We start from the raw sequence: 14,935 nt of genomic DNA on the forward strand, positions 1-14,935 counted from the left end.
AAGATCAGCACTCGATCCCCAGTCCATGGTTGTGCAGGTCTTTGCCGTACAGAGAACAGTTTGCTTTCATCTGGTTGAGGTTTATTTGCCAAAGATTTCAATGCCTCTCTGATCTGATAGTGCAGATTTGCAGTGCCTTTCTCTGGGTAGAAATCCCTCTTGGATTGGTAAATGACTCAAAGATTGCAGCATCCATCCCAGTCCCATCGGGTGGTGGTGGGCCAAATGCTGCCTTCTCTCTTTACACATCTCTACTGATAGGAATCATGCTGCCTGTGTGGGATTTTGGGACTGATGTTTGTATACATTTCGTTCTCAGAAACATGATACCAATCTATTGCACACAGACTGCAGAAGAATTGCACAGTTTTGTTTTTTTTTATTATTTTATAGAAGAAAATGTTCCCTCAACGTGATAAATACTGAACATGACTTTTGCTCTGGCTGCAAATAGCAAACTACTTATTCATCTACTATTTAAGTACCTGTTGGTTTTGTCATAAAGTGAAACTTTTGAGCAAGATCATATTGCACGTGAAGTGGCTTCCTGAATCCTTAAATATTAATCCCCAAGTAAAAACAGACTGAAGGTAGTCCCAGGGTCACTTTAATTAAAGTCTGAGCTGCTGCGTCCCACTGTCTTGTATCCCACATTAAATGTTCCTCGCCTTGTCTTTGTGCCAACACCAACATTTTCAGAGTCTCTGGGTGACCTTGGCAGGAGGATGGGGATGTGAACTGGGAGGGACCCATTCCTGGGGCGACACAGGGTCCATTACCAGTCAATGGGAGCAGGGACAAGGCTGGAAACATGGCCAGCTCTGCAGGGAGAGGGTTTGTCAGAGGACAAAGATGGTCAGATGATGGAAGTGTTAAGGGGGCAATTGTGAACCGAAAGAAGCCCCTGGAAAGGAAAAAAATGTGGCAACGAGGGGTGGTAAAGAGTCAAGGTGGAGCAGAAAGGGTGGAAGGCCACAGGGGTCCATGTAAGAAACAGGGATGTGAAAGGAAGGGCAGGAGCGGAGTGGCAGGCGGGAAGCCGAAGGAAGGAAAGTGAGGAGAGAGACCGGGGCTCGAGTGTGTGGCACAGGGGAACAAGAGACCAGGTGTGCGGAGCGGGGAGCTGAGACGAGAGGCACTTGGGAGAGAGCGAGTGATGTGAGATGCGCTGCCTCTGGTCCAGCGCCTGGTACTGCCGGCACCGGCACTGGCACCGGCGGCGCTCGGCGAAGAAGCAAAGGACACGGAGCAAAGAACACGGTCCCGCCCCGTGTGCCCGACGGGGCGGTCCCGGGGGGCGGGCGCTGGCCCGACCCTGGCGCTCCTCGGCCGCCGGGGAACCCGCGCTGGAGAAGGGGCCTCCGCTGCTCTCGGGCATCGCGCCCTGTCCCGGCAGAGGTTGCGGGGCGGCCGCTCTAGGGAGGGACCCCCCGTACCGCTCCCGGGGACCGCAACGCGCCGCCACCGGGGCTCCCGAGGCTCGGCGCTACCCCGGGGAGGGGACGCGGCGCACGGCCCGAGCGCTGCCGCCTGCCCGGCGGGCACATCGCCAGGAGGCGGAGGCGACACTGGCGCCGCCGCTGCCGGGGCCGAGCGAGGCCGAGCGCTCCCGCCCGGCAGCGGCCCCGGTCCCCGCTGCCCGCCCGCCCCTCTCCGCCCGCCCGGGGCGGGCCCGGGGCCGCCTCCTCCCGCTCCCCGCAGCGCATTCGCCGCGGGGGCCCCGCTCCAGTGACGTCAGCGCTGCCTAAAAAAGCGCCCCGGCAGGCAGGCAGGGCAGCCGGCAGGGCGGGCAGCGGCCACAGCGACAGCAGCAGCAGCAGCAGCAGCAGCAGCAGCAGCAGCAGCGACAATAGCGACAATAGCGACAATAGCGACAATAGCGACAATAGCGACAATAGCGACAATAGCGACAATAGCAGCAGCCGCTCGCGCCCCACCGCCGACATGGTGTCCCCCGTCACCGTGGTGAGTGTGGGCCGCGCGGCGGGCGGGGGGAGCGGGACCCGCGCCCCTTCCCACGGCCACCCTCCCGAGAATCGATGCCCTCCCTCCTCGCCGCTGCTGCCCTCGCACCCGCTCCCTGAGGCGCTGCCTCCGAGGGCGGCAGGTGCTCAGATCCGCTCCGCTCCCGCCGCCGGGAGTGCGACCATCGCCCGCGACCCCCCCGTCCCCCCTTGCCCCGGCCCACCCCCGGCAGCTGTTGCTCCAGCGGTGCGCCTGCACGGGCAGCTCTCCCTCGCTTCCTCCTCTTGTCACTTACGTTTTTATAAACATCTGTGATGTATCTGCTCTATGTGGACTGCATCTGTTCAGAGCGGCGCTGCCCCAGCTGCCCCGGGCTTGCGCCGCGGCAGCGCCCGGGAGCATCCTCCTGCTCCCGCGGCCTCCCTTGCTCTAGCAGGCATCTCCGCCTCACCATCCAGAGATGGCTTTGCTGTCCAGGTGATGGCTTGGGCTGAGGCTCCGGTTGACCACCGTGTCGGGCAGACCTTACCACAGGCTGGATGACTTCCCGCTGAGACCTCTGGCTTTGCAAGCCAGTCTGGCACTTCCACCACCTAACGACATGAGACAGGGATGGTGTCACCTGCCTGTTTCATAGGGGAGTCACAATGCTTAATTAATGTAACCAGCAATAAGGTAGCACCTCACTGCTGTCCTGTCAGTTGGTGATGTGTGCAGCAGCACAGCTGGATTGATGGAGCAAAGCCGGTAACTGAAGTAGCCGTGGCTTGTGCCAGCAATACCAGGTCCTGGCCCTGCAGGGGAACAGGGGCTGTTTCAATGCTAAAAGAACAGCCAGAACAGCAGAGAAGCTGCACTGTTAGACATGCTGCTTTGCATGTTCCTCTTTCTAGAAAGCAAGGCATTTGTTGGAATAGCCCAGCAGACTAACACATGCTGTAAGAATAGCTAACTGTTGGTGGGAAAGTTGCCTGGTGCTTCGCTGCAGCACTGAACATCTACTGCTGCTATCCTGGTTCCCTGTCTATCCATTATTATCCTGTTTTGAAGTATTTTGGTTAACGGCCAGGCCATTGCATGCTCTCTTGCAGGTAGAAATTTTGTCCTTTCCCTGTTCTTAACTCACGGAGCTGGGGTTCAAAACTTTTAAATTGCTTTGCCAGTTCTGCAGAGCAGCCTGTATTGTCTGATACTTCAGATGAATGTTCCCCCAGTTATTAACATGTACCTGCTAAGTTCATCAGCAGCCTGGGGATGACTTTTATCTCTAGAGACAGAGGGAAGTAGCTTGGAAATTATACCATTGTAGTGCCAATTTTTTTTTTTTTTTGTGATTTTTGAAAACAGCTAAAGAGATTTGGTGTCTGTGCTTCTGTGCCATAAGCTAAATTTGTACTTCAGTAATGCTTTTGGTTACAATGAATTGTGTATGTGTACCTTGGAAGAAAAATCTTATGCTGGTACAATACTGGAATGGCTCAAAAACTGGCAGAATTTGTTTCACTGTTTGCAGCAAGCTGTACTTGGCTGTGAAGCTGGTGCATCAGGGTGGTCTTGCAGAGTGTATTCCAACAGAGCTTTGAGAGGAGGCAAATGACTAAGGCATGAGTATGTGTTGGGAAGTGTGTACATGGTTCAGATCTAAAGGCTTTGCCTGCAGTTTAGGAAGGTAACTTGGGAAGGAAAATTTAAAAAATTCACTTGCCCTTTTGATGTGTAACTAAGCACATTTTTGCTCTTGCTTCATCCCTGACATATGAACAATTTGCTTCACCAAAGGCAACTAACACAGGTGTGAAGCTGTGGGGAGCTGGAGGGATGGTGAGACCGGGAGCTGTGACCAGAGCTGCAGCTATTTACCATGGCTGTAGAGGTGAGAGGGAAGGGTGTCTGATCCTCCACAAAGCTCACTAAACAAGAGATCTGCAAGCCTTCAGTCTGCTAAGGAGCAGTTCTTTGCCCATCCCCTTCAGTGGGCTGTCACATCGCTGTTCCCCTGAAGGAGCGCACTGTGCTCTCTGTGTTGGCTGTCCCGCGAAGGGCAGGGGCTGAATTGGTGTCAAGCAGCAGCCTGTGCTGCCCTGGAGTGTGGTGCAGCCCTTGCACAGCTGCCAGCTGAGGGAGTGAGAAGCAGGGTGGCTGTACAGCAAGTGGGCTTCCTGTGACAAGTCACTTGCTGGAGGGAAGAGCAGTGGCAATTGGTCTGGCCACGGCTAGGGGCTAGCCTTGGGCCCAGGCCTTCTCTCTGTACTGCACTGCCTTTGCTGCATAGATGGACCAGGTGTTTGGAGCCAGCATGACTATCGCTGCCATGACATGATGAGGAGACTCTGGAGGGGCAGCACCTGAGGCATAATCAAATTAGCCATAGGAATTGATTTGTCTACAGCATATGTCCTCTCCCAGCACACTGCAGCATCAGCCTGTATGAGAAGGACACTAGAAGAGCACATCTGTGAGTGACTGGATTTTTATTCCCATTCTCAAAGCGATGGCCTTAGTACAGTTCTGTAGCAGATGGCCCTGACTGCTCACATGCAACCTGCTCTCCTGTATCTCCTCTTTCCTTCTTTAGGACACTCTTGTAAAAAGAGGCAAAACCCCTGAGCTCCAAATCTGCCGTACAGCTGATAGCTGGAAGAAACCTGCAAGGAGGCACAGTCCATGGAGAGGCACCTAGGGAGACATCACAGCTAGGAGTGCTTGTTTGTGCTGGCTACCAGGTGTTCATCATTGCCTGGAGGGTTTGGCATGTCTGCCCTGTGCACAGGGGGAGACCATGGCATCGTGCAGAGCTAGCCAAGCTGTCGTCTCTGGTGCTGCACAATTCAGATGTGCTGAGGATAGAGCGTGCACACAAATACAAAAGTCTGGTGCCAAAATACCTTTTAACATATTGTGCCAGGTCCTCAGTTAGAATAAAGCTCTGGAGTCTTGCTGAGGCCAGAGTCTAGACTTGCATGGTGCTGGGCTGTGGCAGGGAAGATGCATTTGTCTGCCAGTCCTGTTCCAGCTGGTGAGCGATACTCACTCTGGTTGGAAGTCACCTTGGAGGGAAGCTTTCACTGCTCACACTGCTAGGCAAGCAGGAGCATCCTGCTTAAAAATTATTGTTCTTGATACTGCTCTGATTAAGAGCTGTTTTTTCTGCATAAAGCCATGTGGGCTGAGAGCCTGCAGTTGGAGCTCAGTATTGATAAATGGTACATTTGCTTCACGGATATGCGAGGTTTAATTCCATTCTTGTTCAGTCAACAGTGGTCCCATCTTAATAAAAGAGCACTAGTTAGTGATTTTTGTCCAGTTCCCCCCCTCTGCTGTTGGCTAAGCAGTTTTTAGCATGAGCTTGTAGAAGATAGCGCTTGCCTTAAGGACCTTTCTGCCCCGCAGGCATCATGATTGCAGGAGCTGCAAGTGTGCAGGAGATGACCCTGGAGACATGCAATCATTCTGACATTTACATAATGTTTCTTGCTCCCTATTTTCTCCCTAAAGTTAAGGCTAAACTTAGTATAGGGCTTCACGTCACCTTGAGGAAAACAGGGCATGGCAAATTTACATATTAATTGGTTGAGGGTAGCTCTCTTTGGGGGGCAATTATACATGATATTGGTGTGTCTTTTAGAGCAAGATGAACTGTGGGCACTCGTCCTACACCATCCCCTCTGCACCTGACTTTTACTGGACCTAGCACAGTCCTGTGTGTGGGAGGGAGGTGAAATGCTGTTTGGGACAGATTTTTGCTCAGAACCCATATCTTAACGAACCCCATCCCTTCCTTTTTTGTCCTTTGATGTATTTGCATTTTTAAACAGGGATAGCTGGGTTGGGGAAAAATATGTTGTTTTGGCTGCACAAAGGAAGATGAGCCTTCGGCCCTGTCCCCCTTAGGTGGGAAGCAGCAGCACCAGCCTGAGAACAGCCCTTGTCAGCCCTCTGAGTAGACACAGGATGTCACTGTGATGAAGGTCATTTGCAAAAACTGGGCAAAAAACCTGAAAGATACGGTCTGGAAAGGTACTCACCATTAAGAAATATGGAATAGGGCTGGAGAACTGGGTGGGTATGATTTCAGTTTCTGAACAGGGGCCAAACCACACTGATCCAGATGAGTGTGGAAACCTGATGTAAATCACATTGCTTAGAGACTCTGCACTATGGGCAATCGTAGCAGTAGTAGGTTTAAGTAGTAGGTCTAGGCATAGTTTTAAAGGTTTATTATTAGAAAGTGTGCTCTATAATTCTCAAACTGCTGCTGAAAACAAGAAAGCCAGTTCACACTTGGAGCTATTTCAGCCTTTGTTCTTAAGGAGAGAATGTATTATTTCTGCATTAATGAATGAAGTGTTAGCAACCATCTAAGTTAGAAGTAATTCTTATAGTAGAGAGTTAATTTTACTTTTCTCTTTGTTTATATACAATGTTTTCATTGTAATTTCCCCCATTACTTAAATACATCATACATCGGGATTTTATTATGCAGGAGGCTTGTAAACATGCACATTTATATACTGCATAGACAATTATGGAAATATGGCACTTGTATAAAATCCAAGTGAATGTAAATGAATTATAGAAAAGATTTCTAAACACCTGAGCTCACTGAAGAAAGGGAGGGAATCATCACCTTAGGAAAGCTTAGCGAGATCTTAGTAACATTTATGTCAGTCCCACCTTTTGGGAGAAGCCTAAAGCTTTGGGCCTACTGGGCAAAAAGCTGTGCTGATTTATGCCAGCTAGAGCCCAGTGTTACATGCCACAATTTATTTTTTCAGACCGAACTTGTGCATTCTTGCTATGACATTGACATTCTTTGCTGTAGCTGTTGCTGTGAGAGGGTGGACTATCAGAGGCTGGAAAGTGCGGCTTCTCTCACGCTCTTCCCAGTCCCAGGGAGGTCACACTAAGCAGTTAGTGCCGATCACTCTGCAGGCAGTGCTGTAGATTAAAGGCTTCATTAACTCCAGTGTATCACTCGAGTCACACACGTCTGTTGTTCAAAGTGTGCTTTGTGCATTAAGATTATGAGTCCAGTTCAGAAGTCTGTACTTAGAATTCCTCTGAAAGGACAGAGATGCATTTCTTCCATTCTCTTTTCCCGTTCAAATATCTATATCCAAAATATGCTGTGTGCGACAGAAGAGCCAAAGTTATCTTCTCTGTGGATAACTTCATAGCACCGAGGAAATAATAACCCCAATGAAATTAGACTCATAAAAAGATGGCATCTGGAACTCATCTTCTGCTAGTGTGTGGAAACTCTTGAACAGCAACAAGATTATTAGTTATATAACTCCCTTTCCTCCTGGAGGCCCAAGTGGCTATTATATTAACACTTAATTTTTCTACTGCCCTTCATGTCACACAGTCACCAATAGATTTGTCATTACAATAGAGATGAAGGTTTTGCTTACTGCAACATGCCCAAAATGGTGATGGTAATTGCTTCTTCTAGCCCGCTTGTGCCCTTCCTATGTCTATTTTTTTATACTGGCATAATCTAAATAGAATTTAAGCTAACGCAGGTTTCTGTATGACAAGTGTGTCAATCTAGAGCATCCCTCCATGTAGTGCTAAATGTATCCAGGTGACATGGTGCAGAAAACTGTATCTAGGAGTTTACACATCACCAGAGCTGAAAGGCAGTAGATGAGCTGAGCAAGAGCTTTCCTGAAGATTTCAAACATGCTGGGGTGGGAAGGATTTCAGATACTCACAGAGCCTGGGGGCTCACACCACAGCTCTGACTCAAGAGTTGCACAGATGCAGTTTCATTCTGGGTAAGTGCAACTTGTGCCTCTTCTTGCGTTAGGTTCATGTTGCAGGCTGACTCTTGTGTTGCAAATCTGCCTGTTAATGAGGATGGTGGCTGTTTTGATTCACCTTGCTGTGATCCTGTGGAAATGCCCTGTTTCTACCAGCAGGCTAGTCTTCTCCCAAAAGCTAATTCCTGTAGATTACCGTAAGACATGCTCTTTCCTAAACTGAAGGAAGATGAGACAAGTCATGTTACTGAACTGGTTTTGGGACTTTGATCAAGTTTGAATGAATGGTGAAGTTTCATTTTTTGCTCCTCACCGGAGACCAGCTTTGGAGACAGATATGGCAACAGTTGGCATCAGGCATCAAATTTCCAACTGTGTATCAAAATGAGTGCATTTCTGCTAGTTGCAAGTAGCCTCTGATTGAATCGTTGCTTGAGATTCAAGGAAGTTTGACATTAAACCAGCTGCTCATTTTTCAGCACATACTAGACACACCATGCAGATCCTCAGACTTATATGTCTCCCACGGCTTCAGCAGAACTGGGCTGACACCCTGGCTTGGCTACTGTACCCGTATTTGCTTGTGTCTTTTGGATTTGTCACAGCATGAATACAGTGCTGATGTGTTCCATTGCAAGAGGAACTAAACAAGTTTTATGGCTTTTCTCTGCAACCCTGATACAAAAGGAATGTGATGACAATGTTATCACTGAATTGATGTTTATGAAATTTCCACTTGTCTTGGTTGCATCTGTGGACTTGCACCCTCAATAAAAAGGGCATAACACTGGTAAGCAGCTGCACATTTATTTGTGAGTGTGGTCTGCATTTTTGTATGCAGCCTGATTACAGAAGGGGTTTTGCAAGTGAAAACCTTGATATATTAGTTTGAATCCTGGGAGTGCATAGGTTAGTGTTTGCACCTGCCCACCCCACATCTGTTGAGATTGGCTGGGAAGGTCCAATTGACCTTCATGTAAGTTGTGTCTGATACCGACTTGTTCAGGTCTTGACATCTTGACACAAGAATAGATATTGGAAATCAAATCTGCGACTCTGCTGTCATCCTTTGACCTTACACCCTCCTGTCTCTTAAGCATATTGATCCCGTGATAACATGGAGGGCTGCTGCTTTTTTGTAAGGCACCTCTCTAAATACACATCCTTATTGGGGTATATTGCTGTTTTCCCTTCTGATTTTCTTTAACATCAGTGATTCACAAGCTTTCGGCCTGCAGGACATGATACACAGGTAGAGAAGAGCTTTTCGTTCAGCTTCCCATAGGGCACAAGGCAGTCTGAGCTGTCCCTCCTGCATTTCACCCGACTTGCTTTTGCTGGTATTATTGCCACCCCTTGTGAGGATTTGTACAGTGTAAGTCTCTTGTGCAGACCTGCCAGCTTTCCCATCCACTAGCAGTTCTTCCTTCCCGTCTTGCCTCAGTTCTTCCTTCTTGTTCCTTTTGCAAAAACCTCACCTCTGCCAGGTATGCAGCAATCTGTTGTGTGAGCCAGAAAAGTGAGCTGAAAAAGTGCCTTTTGAATGCTGGAGGCAGTTTCACTCTTGGCAGGTGTACAGCCTGTCATGTGCTACCTGCCTTCTCTGCTGCACTACTGGCTCTTTAGCTGTTCCTTTAAAGGGCTGTGACAGCAGCAATGCCTGAAATGTTCTTATTTAGAACCCATGTTATTCCCCATAGCTTGTAGGTAAAATGAGGTCTTCTCTGCTGAAGAGGTTGCTTCAGGATGGAAGGGTCTCCCTTCCCTCTCACATACCAATTCCTGATGGCAAAGTAGCATGGGGCAGGGTAGAGCTTTGCCAAGTGCCCATTTTCCCTGAGTACACATTCTTCCATGCGTTCCTGGTGCTGCAGCAAAATGAGAGAGTGGCTGGGGCCCTCCAACAAGTACAATGGGGAACCAATACAGTTGGCTCAGCCCAGTGGTTGCAGTGGGTTGTGGGGTGCAAATAAGGCTGGAAATGGAAGAGTGCAGGCAAAAGGTGGATTTCAGCCCTGGGGACAAAACACTCTGTGTGCAGACTCCTCACAGCTATTAACTAGAGACTCAGCCTGCCCCTGGTGCCGATAAGGAAAGAACTGACAGTTCTCCCTGGGGTATTTCATTTTGGATCTGCACCAGGGACTGGAGAGAGGCCCCAGTCTTGCCACACAGCTTGTGGGACAGGTGTCAGTGTGTGGCACTTGTCTGTAGCAAAGGGCCTTGCAAGAGGGTGTCACTTTTTGATGTGGTCCTGTGCCCCATAGCTCATGTGTTTGGCTTACCTAACACTGCTTCTTCCTGGATAATGGAAGTCTGCACTCTCTTTCACAGAAAAGTGTTATATAAACAATGAAAAGTCTCCTGAGAACAAATGATTGTAGTCTGGAAGCCATCCCCAGAAATAAGTTGAGGTGACTTTTCCATAAGCAGTAGAGATTTTTTATCTGGATTTTACTGTGACAAACCAAATAGCTGCCCCTTCCCATCCTTAGAGGAATTGCCTGGGACAGGTATCAACTGTGCATTTCAGGGTGCTGGCTGGCTGGCTTGTGAAGCTCACTGTGGCTTCACAGCATCCTCCTGATGTCCAGGGCAGCAGTAAGGATACAGCCCCACCTGACCTCACTGAGGAAGAGTACGAGCCCTTGCTGTGGCAGCACTGCAGCTCTGATGAGCAAATCCACAGATCCATTGTGGTTCATGTTTTTAAACATCTGCAAGGGGTTCTTTTGTGAGTGTTACAGCAAAGGAAGCATTCAGGGAGGTTTGCTTTCTGCTACACAAAAAGGAAGATCCAGAATCCCATGAGGTAAAAACAATCTTTGCTCTAAGATACTGGCGGGCAAATACTGTATTTTTGCTTTCATTTCTGAGAGCCAATGAACTACCCTGAAAGCATTAGTGTGTGACAGCCCCTACAACCCTGCAGAGACATTTGAGTTCTTGACTAGTTTAATATTGTTAGTCCTTGACCGTACTCAGAAGGCAATCTACTAAACTGCTGACAGCTATAGGATTGCTGCAGATGTGGAGTCAATCATTACAACCGCAGGTTAGGAAAAGGTTTTTAAAATAGCCCTGCTTGTGGCCCTGTGCCAGTCTGGTAGACAGGATAGATGATTGGTAATGGAAAAAAGCAAAACCACCCCCCCAAAAAACAAGCCCTAGCAAAAACACATACATCCAAACCGAGTATTCAGTTCAGGGTGAAATGTATTCGTCTGTAATTTGATTTTTATGAGTTAACGTCTGCTAAAGAAAGGCTTTACCACCTTGAAAGCTCCCCTGTGATCCTAGAAAGTGAAGGGCAGATACCACAGTGACTTTATAAGATACTGGTGGGTGTAGTGGTATCTCACTTTGCCTGGCCCAATAGCAGTAGGTCCTGTGTAATGCAGGAAGGTCCCAGAGACACTGTTGCATAGCTTGTTAGCCAAGCTAACTAGATTTCTTCTTTTATCTGGTACAGGATATACCCTTTATGGATACTGTAACTTCCTTATCTGCTGGAGGGAACACAACTGTCCAGTGTGTCAAGATAGCTTTGGGCAATGTCATGGTATAAAAGGCAAGAAGCAGGAGTGAGCTCCTGTTGCAATACGTGGCACAGACAGTGCCCTGATGCGTGGAGTGATTTCCTTGGCTCCAGAACTGCCTGTATCTAATTTAAGTTGTTAAGGGACTGTTCCCTCACATTTCTAAAGCCTCCTGTAAGGGGTCTTTTGAAGGTGAGACTCCAGTTTCCCTTTTGTGACTTTTTTCTGACACATCCCAGGTGGCTACAGATGCATGTTTTTTAACTTGCAGGTGTAGCAGCAGAGAGCTGCAATGTCCGAGAGCACCCAGGTAACATTGGCTGCTGAGCCAAACTGGCCTTGTCAGCAGCCCCGTGAGCACAGTCAGTGTGACTGCTCAGCACCCAGCAGGTTTTAATTCCTTCATTAAGCACCTGAAGACCAGAGAGGACTGCTGTTATTTTTGTATTGAAGCTTTGCTAACACATGCATTGCTGTTTCTATGTGAGTGCCAGTTTGGCTTCTCCTGCCTTAACCTGGGAAGGGGCAAAAATGAAGGCTGCCTGCTCCCTTGGCCTGTCAGTGTTCATCTCCCTCCCTGACCCCTGTACAAGGATTCATGGTTGCAGTTATTTTACTGTCCTCTGGAGAAGGCCACAAAACCTGTCTAAGGTTTCTCTCTTTTATGTTCCCAAGTCTTTTATTTAATTATCCTTCATACTTTGTGTGTTCAGTTCTGTTTTCCCCTAAAACCTATCCTAGACAATCCCCTTCAGAAATTTCCTCCCAGAGAAAAGATGACAGAGTTTTGTGGTAGATCACAGCATGGCTGTGGTAAAGTTTTGGGTAGCACAGACTTTGCTTGAGGAGTGTCTACAGGGACAGATAGCAGTTTGTTGTGGAGAAATTACACTTGGAAAGCAAACATGAAGAGAGAGACCATTTCAAAGGCAAGGTCTGCAGTCTCGTGTCACTGGCACTCCCACGGCACGATGAGCCTTGCTCATGTGCTCCCCAGCTGTCTTGGTACAAAACATCCCATTCTTGGCGCTCGCCTGCTGCCGCTCAGCTGGGTGGCCATGCCGTGCCCCCGCTGTGCCCAGGCTGCCGCGCTGCAGGGACTCGAGCTGCCCTTTCACCTGGGAGAGGCTGGTGCAGGCAAACATTGCCCTGCTGCCAGGCATCTGTGGGGAAAATCCTGCTACAAATTTCCTCCCTGCTTTCTGCATCTGGAAGATTTTAACCTCGGTGCTGACAGGTTTTCATCCCCCCTATGGTTCATCCAGAGATTAGGTTTAATGTTGATGTGACTGTGAGTTGGGCAGCATTTTGGCTTGGAAGTTAAAATTTTTGTTGTGGTTCTTGTTTCTGCATGCAGCTGTGTATTGGAGCAGCCCAGCCATGCACAGGAGACCTTGTGAGATGCCAGTTTGATTGATCCTCATCCACGATCAGCTCCCGTGTGCCTCCACTAAAGGGTGACTGTTCTGATGCCAAGAATTTGTGCAGCAATATAGCTGAGTTCACCACCCAAGAACTGTGAGGGCCCGTGCCAACCTTTTAATCGTACTTTTCTGGCAAAAAGCCGTATCTTGGTCTTAAGAAAAAGAAGCTGAATATTTCTAGCTCTCAACCCTGTGTTAGTCTGTTGTGGACCAAAGCATGGAAGTACAGCTGGACCTTACTTTGCTTAACTGAGGGGAGAAAGAGAGTACCCAGGCTGTTGGGGTAGAGGGAGAGATGACAGAAGCCAACACACCAGCCCTATTTTGCAGCTGAAGAGACCCTGTGGGTGGAAGAGCTGCCTTGGACACACATGTGTCTGAGCTGGGAGGACGGTCCTTTTGCAGGCAGGAAGCATTCAGGCAGAGCCCCATTACTTTTGGCTTGTGCTGAACAACAGAGGTTCCTGTCAGACAAAATCATGATTTTTTGATTCCTTGTAAACAGGTCTGACTGAACAGCTGAGCACAAGCTCAGTTTCACTGCATTACCCTTGTGAGAGAAATGGAGGCCCTGAGTTGTGCTGGGGAGTGCCAGAAGCTGCAATAAGGCACTACAAGACTTGGCGAAACTCATTGCATGACATAAACATGATGAAGACAGAGGATCATCAGCACACACATTCTCCTAAAGGCAAATCATGTACCATGTTCTGAGTGACTTATTTGCTATTTTACAAATCCATTTTAGATGGAGCCTCTACGATCTTGGCTCCATTTGAGGAGAAGAGGGTTTATCTATCACCCTCAATTTCCTGCAGCATGTGGAGCCTGTTCAGGAGCCATCTGCCTCAGATGCCTGGCCATGGCATCTCCAACACAAACATAAACACTCTTATTAATTGCAAAAGTGTATTGCACCAACAGAGTATTTCAGACAGGTTGACTGGCTGGTTCAGTAACTCTCCACTACCCTCCATAACAAGCATTTTTTCTTAGAATTTTATTCAGGAACAACTTGGGGCATGTATGAGCCAATGCCTTCTGTGACAAAAGGTGATAGGCAATCAGTTATCCCCCGGGAGCATGTTTGCTCCTGCAGGAGAGCAGAGTTGGAAGTGCTTTGTGCTCACTTACAGTCATCAGTTAGGTGAGTACCAGTTAGGGCTGTCCCAGGCAGCCCTAATATTTCAGCAACCCTCTGGAATAAAAAGTGCTGACTGGCCGATCACTTTACCTCTCATCTGTCTCCTGCTCGCTCATCTCTGCAAGCTGCCCAGGAGGGGCGCAGACATGAGCAACCTGAGTGTCCACTGGGGCCTTTGGTTTGTGTGGAAGGTGTAAATGGTGAATTTGGGTACCAAACAGCTGAATCCTCACTATTACGCAATCTGGCTCCCTGCCTAAAAATTCCCTCTTTTATATCAGAGTGTACACATTCAAAGGCTTGATGTTGCACCATCTGAGCAAAGGTGGGAATGTGGAAGCAAGGCCAGGAGGATGAGGATCGGAGCTTTGCAGTCCACTCACGTGGGTTAATGGCCAGGAATTGCCCAGCACTGCTGCATTCCTCCTTGGTTTAGCAAAAAGTGGTAGGTTGTTGAATTCCTGAGGAAAACAGCTGCCCCTGGCTAGGATCTGTGCACGAAGGTGGGGTTTCTGTAGGCTCAGTCCGATGGCGAATTGTGTTGGTTCCCCATTGCTCTGTAGATGAGAACCTGTAGCACATACATGTACTTTATCCTAACTGTGGTCCATCCCCAGGTTGAAGCAACTCTCCCCCTCTGTGACTCAGACTGCACAGAAGATGGTCAGTGCTTTGCAGAGCACCACATATTCTGGGGAATGAGAAACATGAGCCACGGGCTTGAAGCGGCAGCAAACATGGCAACAAAGCCAAATAAATATTTATTAGCACATGACTGGGGGTGAGAGCTATTGTCACAATAGGGCAGAACCAAGGCAGGATCCATGCCAAAAGCCTGGAGAAGCAGCTCAGACATCGATACACAAAATGGTACTTGGCCAGCCAAGGCTGCTGGGACGGATGGGTGAAGGACAACGACTCAGCTTTTTTTTGGCCGGTGCACACAGTTGTATTTAAGAGTTGCTCTGTAGAATAGCTGGTGTCTTATTTTTAAAGTACTTTTCCTGGGAAGCAGCATTTTACAGCCCAGTGGGTATGAGCCATATCCCCACAGCAGGTTGGTGCACAGCAGGTGTCTGTATACATATTTTCTGTGCA

The 14,935-nt window shown here is 48.6% G+C and overlaps 1 protein-coding gene across 5 annotated transcripts in view; it reads left to right on the plus strand.

Annotated features, from left to right (window-relative positions):
- Positions 1–271: 271 nt before the first annotated feature.
- The window catches only part of TMEM86A (transmembrane protein 86A), a 30,031-nt gene continuing 15,367 nt past the window's right edge, over positions 272–14,935 (plus strand). For 2 of the 5 annotated variants that reach the window (XR_010431195.1, XR_010431196.1), the window contains exon 1: positions 272–1,965. Coding sequence is in view for 2 of the 5 variants with exons in the window: in XM_064657520.1 (XP_064513590.1) it covers positions 1,945–1,965 (21 nt within the window). In the remaining 3 variants the exon portion in view is untranslated. Of the gene's footprint in view, positions 1,966–12,626; positions 14,931–14,935 lie in introns of those variants that run through there. The other 3 variants (XR_010431197.1, XM_064657519.1, XM_064657520.1) reach the window with 3 other exon arrangements.

The sequence above is a fragment of the Pseudopipra pipra genome, chromosome 6 (assembly GCF_036250125.1).
Source record: "Pseudopipra pipra isolate bDixPip1 chromosome 6, bDixPip1.hap1, whole genome shotgun sequence".
In the NCBI taxonomy this organism is placed as follows: domain Eukaryota; kingdom Metazoa; phylum Chordata; class Aves; order Passeriformes; family Pipridae; genus Pseudopipra; species Pseudopipra pipra.